This window comes from Vigna radiata, unplaced genomic scaffold (genome assembly GCF_000741045.1).
Source record: "Vigna radiata var. radiata cultivar VC1973A unplaced genomic scaffold, Vradiata_ver6 scaffold_133, whole genome shotgun sequence".
NCBI lineage: Eukaryota > Viridiplantae > Streptophyta > Magnoliopsida > Fabales > Fabaceae > Vigna > Vigna radiata.
Genome location: NW_014543257.1, coordinates 726,980 through 736,195, shown reverse-complemented (window position 1 = coordinate 736,195; position 9,216 = coordinate 726,980). Strand labels below are relative to the sequence as shown.

The 9,216-nt window shown below is 26.7% G+C and overlaps 1 protein-coding gene across 1 annotated transcript; it reads left to right on the top strand.

Moving 5' to 3' along the window:
* Positions 1-3,435: 3,435 nt before the first annotated feature.
* On the top strand, positions 3,436-4,797 carry LOC106753441 (E3 ubiquitin-protein ligase MBR2-like). Its single transcript, XM_014635248.1, has 5 exons — positions 3,436-3,604; positions 3,768-3,787; positions 4,117-4,248; positions 4,356-4,502; positions 4,663-4,797. Exons 1-5 carry the CDS (start codon positions 3,436-3,438, stop codon positions 4,795-4,797), a joined length of 603 nt encoding a protein of 200 aa, XP_014490734.1.
* Positions 4,798-9,216: the final 4,419 nt, after the last annotated feature.

The window sequence follows — 9,216 nt, the reverse complement described above, 5'->3', positions numbered from 1 at the left end:
TTAATAATGTGTACTGTGTTTTAGTAAACAAAAATATCTTAATATATTATGAATTTTAAGTTTTAAGATTAAAAAGTATTTTAATAATTTTCATTCTCAAAATTAAAGAAAAACCTGTTTACCTCCTTCATTCCTTTCTATGTTTTTTCTTTAATCTCTCTCATTCTAGAAGAACGCGAAATAAGACAGAGATTGAGATGTCATAATTTAGCAGATTGATAAGTCAAGAAAGATTAGTCATAAAGATGTTAATCTTTGATAAGATCAAAGTTCTAAACCAAGAACTAAGAGAATCCTTTCTCAAAAATGCAAATGCATATATTATGACTTCCAAAGTGTCTACAAATGTGTTTGATGTCCTTATATGTAGGTATAAATGTTTAAGACACCTAAGAAACCCTAAAAGAAAATCCAATGACATTGGGTCCAAAAATATATAGAAACAAATTGTTTACAATTAAAAAAAAATACAACTTATTTAATTTCCTAAATTATTTTTCAATTGTGTTCATGATCTTCACGTTCTTTAAATTCATCTCTTCATGGAAGATTATAAGATTCAAGATTCAAGGAGATGTGCTTTGATCCTTAACTTTGTCATAGATTCTTCGAATTGCAAATGTCTTTCTTCAAGTTCTTCTCATATATGTTTCAAGAGATAGTCCTCTGAAATTAGAATTCTTCAAGACATGAATAACATGTAAAGTGTATAAAGAAATAATTACATAAAAAAAAAAAAATGTTTGTCCTATGTGCAAATCAAAAACATTGACCATTAAATAGAAGCGAAAAATTAAAACTATATAATTCATTATTTTAGTAAACTCATATTTTGGTATGGAATAACTAATACATATTCCTAACATCATTGTAAGAGTGAAAAGTTATGGTTTTCATGAACAATAAAATAGATTTATCATGTTATATTGTTGTTTAAATGTTAAACTCTAAAAAAATTACATTCTTAATCATTTTTTCTTATTTTTCATTAATGTCTTATTTACAAGTGCATAATAAAAAGAACTTGTTTGTCAATATATCATACATCAAAATGATATTAATGTGATTGCGTTTTATAAATAACATTATAATCCAATTAGTTGACAAGAAATAAAAGTCATTATTAATCATTGTGATCAAGAAACTACTTTCCTAAATTTTATTTTAATAATTGGAATTAGAATTATAAGGGACTTATGAAACTACAAATATTTAGGTTTCAAAATAAATTATGACATAATACTTCATTAACAATATTAACTAAAACAAACAATTATTTAAGAATAAATCTTTTTAAAATTATATTGATTGAAATATATAGATTAAGTATACCGATAAAGGTTATTATCTCGTTTTAATCGCTATTCAATGTTAATTTGATATGAACATCAAATAAAAGGAAAAGTTTGATAAAACAAACTAGTCTACCCACAGAATCTTCTATTTTTTTTAATAATTGTTTTATTTTGTATATAGAAATAATAAGGTAGTAAAATTATTATATAACGCAAATTAAGTTATATTGTTATAATGGTTATTATTAAAATAATTAGGTAATAAATTTAAGTGAAATGATAATAATTTCAGTCTTAAATAGAATAATTGAAATTGATATCACAATTTATATCATAATTTAATTCAATTTCTTGGAGTTTGAAATTAAGTTATATTGTTATAAATGTTAAATCTATCCTATTTGTTAGATCAAGAGTATGGTAGACAAGTGCAGTACACTTAGCGCAGCAAGCAAAAACGCTGAGCGGAAGATGATAATTTACAGATGCTAAAAGATATCGTCACATTTTGCTGATATTAAGTATTAGCCTTAGATGTTATGTTAAGGATAAAGGTACTTAAGATCATTTTTATCCTTAATTATTAATTATTTAATTTAAATTTTTTAACAGATAAAATTATTTATTAATTATTTATTGTAAAAGATTTATATTATTTATAATATTTTAAAAGATAAAATGGTTTCTTTATTATTTAATTTAAAAGATTTATTTCATTTTAAATATTTTTTAAGAGAGATTAGTTTATTAATAATTTGATTAAAATAATTCTATAATTCAAAAGATTTTATAGAAGATATGAATGTTTATTAATTATTTGATTTTTGTGTTTTGTAATTAGATTATCATGTATTATATAAAAATAATTAAGCTTATTCTATATATATATATATATATATATATATATATATATATATATATATATGTGGATATTTTCTATCTTTATTTTTTTATTATTTGTTAGGATTTGATTGAAATGTAATGATTAATAAAATAATAATCTAAATTATATGAATATCAAACGTAATAATTGATGGTTCCTTTTCAATCCTAAAACATAAATAGTAATAATTAATGACACAAAAATCAGATGAATGGAATATTTAGAATTGAATTTCAAAAGTTGAATTATCTTTAATAGTTCTTTTTTAACTCCTCCCTTGTCGTCGTGATGATCATTATAAACAATGTATATTTAGGGTACATTTACAAGTAATAATTAATGTCGTCAAGATTAAATAAAGTGATATTTATTATGAGATTTTAAAATAAATTATCTTTAATGGAAAAATTATTTTTTAAGTTAATTTTAAAAATTGAATTTATCCTATGATTATATAAATGATTTCTTTCTTTACTTTTTACTTTGTATTTTCAAAGTTAGTTAGGATTTGATTAAAATGTAATGATTAAATGAAATAATGATGCAAATTATATGGATATCAAACGTAATACTTAATGGCTCCTTCATTCAATCTTAAGAAATAAATTATAATAATTAACGTGTTTAGAACTATATTTCAAAAATTGGATTATTTTTAATGGTAAAGATTCATTCTCTAATTCTAGCCTTCTCATTATCATCTTTATAATTAATCTATTTTTACCGTAGATTTACAAATAACAATTAATGTCATCAAGATTACAAACTGAATATTTAAAATTAGATTTTCAAAATTAAATTATCTCTAATACTAAAGATTCACTAGGAAATGATATGAAGGTAAGGTGTACTGAATATTTAGGAATTAGATTTTAAAGATTAAAATATTTTTAACTCGTAATATTTCCCTTATCATTAAATAAATATATTTACAAGTAATCAATTTTAATGTAGATTTAGAAATAATAATTAATGGTATCAAGATTAAGTAAATTGAATATTTAGAATTAAATTTTCAAAATTAAATTATCTTTTGTAATAAATTTCTCTCTTTTTTAACACTTACCTTAATTAAATTATATATCATCTTTATAAATAGTGTTAAGATCAGATTACAAATTACTCATTTCTTAAACTTTTCTTCCACTGTTGCTAAAAGGATTCTCTGCTTTCAACATTTTCTTTCTTTGTTAATTTTTTAATCACATTTGGTTGTGAAACATCTTTGAGTATATATACAGAATGATAATAAGAGGAATGGCTATTGATTCCAATTACATAGTAGATGCTGATGAAAATGGAATGATGTATGGAATGACACAACACCATGGACTTCAGCATCAATCTAGTCACTCTCACAATTTCATTCGGAGCAATTATTTGGATTTGGTTTGGTATCTGTATCTTCCAATCTCATATGTACAAGGTAAAATGTCTACCTTTCTTTCTCTTCTTTTGTTTTGTTTTTCTTTATAAAGTATTCATGTATACCAACATTACTCTACCAGTTTTGATTGAAGAGTCTTGTAATTTTATGTTCTTTTCTTTAAATTTTATTTGGTCTTTTAACGGTTGATCATTTTCTACAGCTCCACCTCCCAATACTAATGTAAGTTCATTAGAAGAGAATACAAGAATGAGTCTCCAAAGAAGAAGACATCACCGCAGATTTCTCCATCGGCGATACCGTGCGCAAGAGATCAGACGTCACTCGAATTTTCATTCCTACATAACTACTTCACCATATAGAGTTCCAGAAACAACAAATCATTTAAGAAGTTCTTCAATGCCCATACAAAATGCACCTAATAGAGACAACATGCATAATATTCATCCTCTTGTGTTTCGTGTAATATTTCATTCTTTTAACTTTTAAAAAATTCTTAGTCCTTAAAAGGCTACTTTCTTTATTACGTATTACTCTATTTTCTTGTGCAGGAATTTCCTTCGTATATGCTCATGGACATTGATGACGTGTCATATGAGACACTTTATAATGTGCAAGAATTTCCTTCAATAGGTGACCCTCATAGTGATATGCGTTTGGACATTGATGGCATGTCATATGAGGCAAGTATACTCTATATGTATAGTTTGATGTTTTTTTTCTATGCATACTAAAATCTTGGTGATTATGAAAAACTTTAAATTGCTAATAGTTTGAAATTGGACAACAGGAGCTTCTTGAGCTAAGTGAATGGATCAATGACAAATCAGAAAGGGGTTTGTCAGAAGACATTATTGCAAGACATATGCAAACAAAAAGTTACCTACTACCTGAGAACTTAGGGGATCAAGAATCTGATATTTGCATAATATGTCAGGTATGAAATATAGCAACATGTATATTTTATATTTTATAAGGTACTAGTTTATTTGTCTTTTTTATGTACTAGATTGAGGTTATTCATTAAATTTTGATATATTAAAAATATGTTTTACTCTTTCTCATATTAATTGGAATGCTTGTGCATGATTTCACAGGATGAATATAAAAATAAAGAGGAGATTGGAATTCTTCAATGCGGACATGAATACCATGTTGAGTGTGTAAAGAGATGGTTACATGAGAAAAATGTTTGTCCTATGTGCAAATCAAAAGGATTGACTATTGAATAGATACGAAAATTTAAAACTATATAATTCATTATTTTATTGAATTCATATTTTTTTTAATCAAGTAATACATATTTCTTGACTAGTTTTTGCTTTTCTTGTTGTCTCAATATATCATAACATTAAATGGTATAATGTGATTGCCTTTTATAAATAAAATTATAATCAAATTAGTTACAAGAAACAAAAGGTGATTATTAATCATTTTCATCAAGAAACTAGTTTCTTCAAAATCTTATAAAGTCTATTAATTTTTTCTTTTAATAATTGGAATTAGAATTATATGGGACTTATGAAACTGCAAATATTTGGTTTTCGACAGTGGTAATAATAAATTATAACATAATATTTCATTAACAATATTAGCTTAAACAAACAATTAATGTTAAAATTATATTGATTGAAATATATAGATCAAGGTATACCAGTAAAAGGGTATTATTATCTCGTTTTAATTTCTATTCAATATGTTAATTTGATATATACATCCAAATAAAATGAAACGTTTTATAAAACAAACCCCACGGAATTTTCAATTTTTTTAATAATTGTTTTATTTTGTATGTAAAAATAATAAGGCAGTAAAATTATTATATAATGAAATATAATGAAAATTAAGTTATANTGTTATAATGATTATTATTAAAATAATTAAGTAATAAATTTAAGTGACATGATAATAATTTCAGTTTTAAATAGAATAACTGAAATTGATATCACAATTTATATCATAATTTAATTCAATTTCTTGGAGTTTAAAATTAAGTTATATNGTTATAAATGTTAAATCTAGGTGATATATTGAAAGGAAAAGTTTTATAAACAAACTAGTTCACGCACGGGTTTTCTATTTTTTTTAATAATTATTTTTTTTATATATGAAAATAATAAAATAGTAAAATTATTATGTATGAGATATGATGAAAATTAAATATTTTAAAAGATAAAATGGTTTCTTAATTATTTAATTTAAAAGATTTATTTCATTTTAAAGATTTTTTAAGAGATAGATTAGTTTATTAATAATTTGATTAAAATAATTATATTATTTAAAATGTTATCTAGGAAATAATATTTTATTAATTATTTGATTGTGTTGATTTTGTAATTAGACTATCATATATCCATGTAAAAATAATTAAACTTATCTTTTATATATATGTTCTAACTTTTTAATTTTATGTTTGTTAGGATTTGATTGAAATGCAATAAATAATAAAATAATAATTCAAATTATATAAATATCAAAGTTACTATTTGATGGTTCCTATTTAATTCTAAAATATAAATCGAAATTATTAATTACACAGATAAATAGAATATTTAAAATTGAATTTCAAATATTGAATTATCTTTAATAGTTCTCTTTAACTCTTCTCTTGTCCTTATAATCGTTATAAGCAATCTATTTTTACGGTACATTTACAAGTAATAATTAATGTCGTCAAGATTAAATAAAGTGATATTTACCATTAAATTTTAAAATTTAATTTATCGTTAATGATAAAGATTATATTTTTAAGTTTCCTTTGTCATTATAATTGATTTATTTTTACAATAAATTTACAAATTATAATTACCTTTATCAAGATCAAAAGGACGAAATATTTAAAATTAGATTTCAAAATTTAAATTATCTTTTTGTAGTAAAGATTTCTCAATTTCTCCTTTCTCTTTATCTTATATTTTCATTTATGTTGACCTTATCAAATTTAATGACATGAATATGAATATGAGACAAACTGAATATTTAGAATTAGATTTTCAAAATTATATTGTTTTGAAAATAAAGATTTTCCTATTTAGCTATCTTTCTCTGTATGTGTTCCATGTTAGAGTAGATTTACAAATATTCAATTCTTACAATATTTTCCTCGCATTCAGAAACAATAAACACTGAGTGTCTTTTCTTTATTATTTTCTTCATCACATTTTCTTTTTGGTTTGAAACATGTATGAGTCTAATATGCATGAAATAACACAACACTATGCACTTTACCATCAACAATGATAGGTATACTAAAATTAGCTTACCAAACTTTGGCTCACGAGAATCTATCATCGTGGCTTACTCTAACAATTTCATTCAAGGAAACTATTTAGGTAATCAATATTTTCACTTAGTTGAATAGAGTGAAAACTCTCTTGTGTTTAATACATACATAGGGTCCTTTATTTATAATAGAATAAATATGGGCTAAGCCCAAAATACAAATAAGAAATAGGTTTAATAGCCTATTTTGTCCCTAGTTTCAAAAGTGTTTAAAATTAGTCCTTACTTATTAAATTTTGTGTCAATAGTGTCTCTTCCGTTAAATACATACAAACGTCTGTTAACTTTTCTTTCTCTCTCTTCTTCTTTTCTATATAATGCAGCCTTTTGTCAGAATGGGACCCACACTTTAAATTTCACCTAAATAAATCAACCCTGAACCTTTATTCTTCTTTTCTTATTTACCAATCATTCTACTCTTTTTTTTATTTTCTTCCGTTTATTTTTCTTTTATTCTTCTTAAATTCTCTCTGCCCCTATGTATTAAAAGAACACTCCCAATGCAGCAACAATTTTTCACCCAATTCCAATTTAAAACCCAACCACATCTCACACCACCCTCCACTCCACTAATGTAATCATTTCAGTACTCTCAAACTCTCTCTTTCTCTCACATACTCAACTACTTCTTCCATCCAAATCTCACTCTTTCATTGCCACCAATCCTTTCTTTCACCTTCGACTCTCGCACTCACAGAGATGCACATCCCAAGCCAAATCGAGGAGAACTTACATCTCTGTGTATGGAAGGATTCATCACGCCACACATTACTCTCCCTAACCATTCTCATAGTAACTTACCAAGCCTTCTTTCTTTCCACTTGAACGCCAAACCTCTCCACCTATCCACGTGATTGCGCAGGAAGGACACCCGCAACGCCTACATACTTCCTGCATATTACTAACTAAAGTTTCAACCCTAACACTCCATATTCCAAACCAACCCTCATGCATTCATGCATATAAGTTCCCAAAAAAGAGAAAACTAAAGCAAGATACCAAGTACCCTCTTTCCTCCATGCTTCTCTTTCTTCTGGTACATAATACAATGTTTAAGCCACCCCCACATGACCACCCATGCTAGGCCTCACACACTGATCTCCATCCTTACCATGCATACTCCCACGTAAACACTAACTCATACCTATTTTCTTCTGCCCTCTTAATTCATTTGACCCAATAACTTGGATTAAATCTTGACAACAATTGCTTTACCGTCTCTTCCTCCGGTGGCGTGGTGCTCTGTTTTCTTAACCTTTAGTAGTAGATCTTAGTGGTGGCTCGCACTAGTAAAAAAAAAGGATTATACAACGCACATTATGCCACGGTTTACCAGAAACCGCAGCATAATGCTGCGCGGTGGCAGTTTTGTAAATAAATTGAACTTATATGCCGCGGTTCCCCACATAACCGCGGCATATACCCAAGTCAACCAACCCCTTTGACTCCACGTCAGGGAAAAAAATTTAATGACAGGGGAATAGGCCGCGGTCCCCCTGCTACCTGCTGACATTCCCATCAGTCAGCCACCTGCAATAAATTGACAGGGGGTATAGGCCGCGGTTCTCTGACCAACCGCGACCTATTCCCTATTCCCTGGTCTGAGGTAAATTTAAAATTTTCAGAGTATATGCTGCGGTTCGGCGCTGAACCGCGACATATAAGTTAAAAAAAATTTCAAAAATGCCATTTTGTATTATTTTTTTAAAATGAATAGGCCGCGGTTGGGTGTAGAACCGCGGCCTATTCCCCCTTTATGCCACGGTTAAGTGTAGAACCGCGGCAGATTCTCCTTCTGAAGGTAAAAAAATAAAAATCGCGAAACAGTTTCGTCTTCTTCGCGAAACAGTTTCAGACCTGCGTTTTGCTTCTTCTCCGTTAACGACGACCCTGTTCTTCCATTCTCTATCATTTTTCATCGTTTAAACTGCATTTTGTTCGGTGCATTTGCCATTTTTGACGTTGGGGAAGATTTTTGACCGATCAGAATCGTCATTTTCTACCCTGAGATCGTGAACTGCATTTTGTCGCGCCCATTCCAGGAACTTCCTTTATGCCCTCGTCAAGTTTTCCATTAAACCTCTATGTTTGCTTTCGTTTCTTGATGCATATGTTGTTATGGCTTTGATCATTTTTGTCAAATTTGTTGTGGTTTTGGTCGTTCTTGAAGAGGCAAAGTATGTTAGCTTTTATTTAAGTTTTTATTTTTTTTATCAACAATTTTTTTTTAATAATATGCTATGAACTTTTTTTATTTCAATTTTTATTTATGTAATTATGTGTGATTGAATGTTTGAATTGATAATTTAAATGATTATTAATTGTATGATTGTATGACTGAATTGATTGTATGATTGAATTTATAATTT

Excerpts from the sequence above, each read along its gene's own strand:
- LOC106753441 (XM_014635248.1), top strand. The coding sequence starts at position 3,436 with ATGGCTATTGATTCCAATTACATAGTAGATGCTGATGAAAATGGAATG. Across the intron at positions 3,788-4,116 it reads CTCCACCTCCCAATACTAAT|GAATTTCCTTCGTATATGCT; the intron begins GTAAGTTCATTA and ends TTTCTTGTGCAG. Across the intron at positions 4,249-4,355 it reads TTGATGGCATGTCATATGAG|GAGCTTCTTGAGCTAAGTGA; the intron begins GCAAGTATACTC and ends ATTGGACAACAG.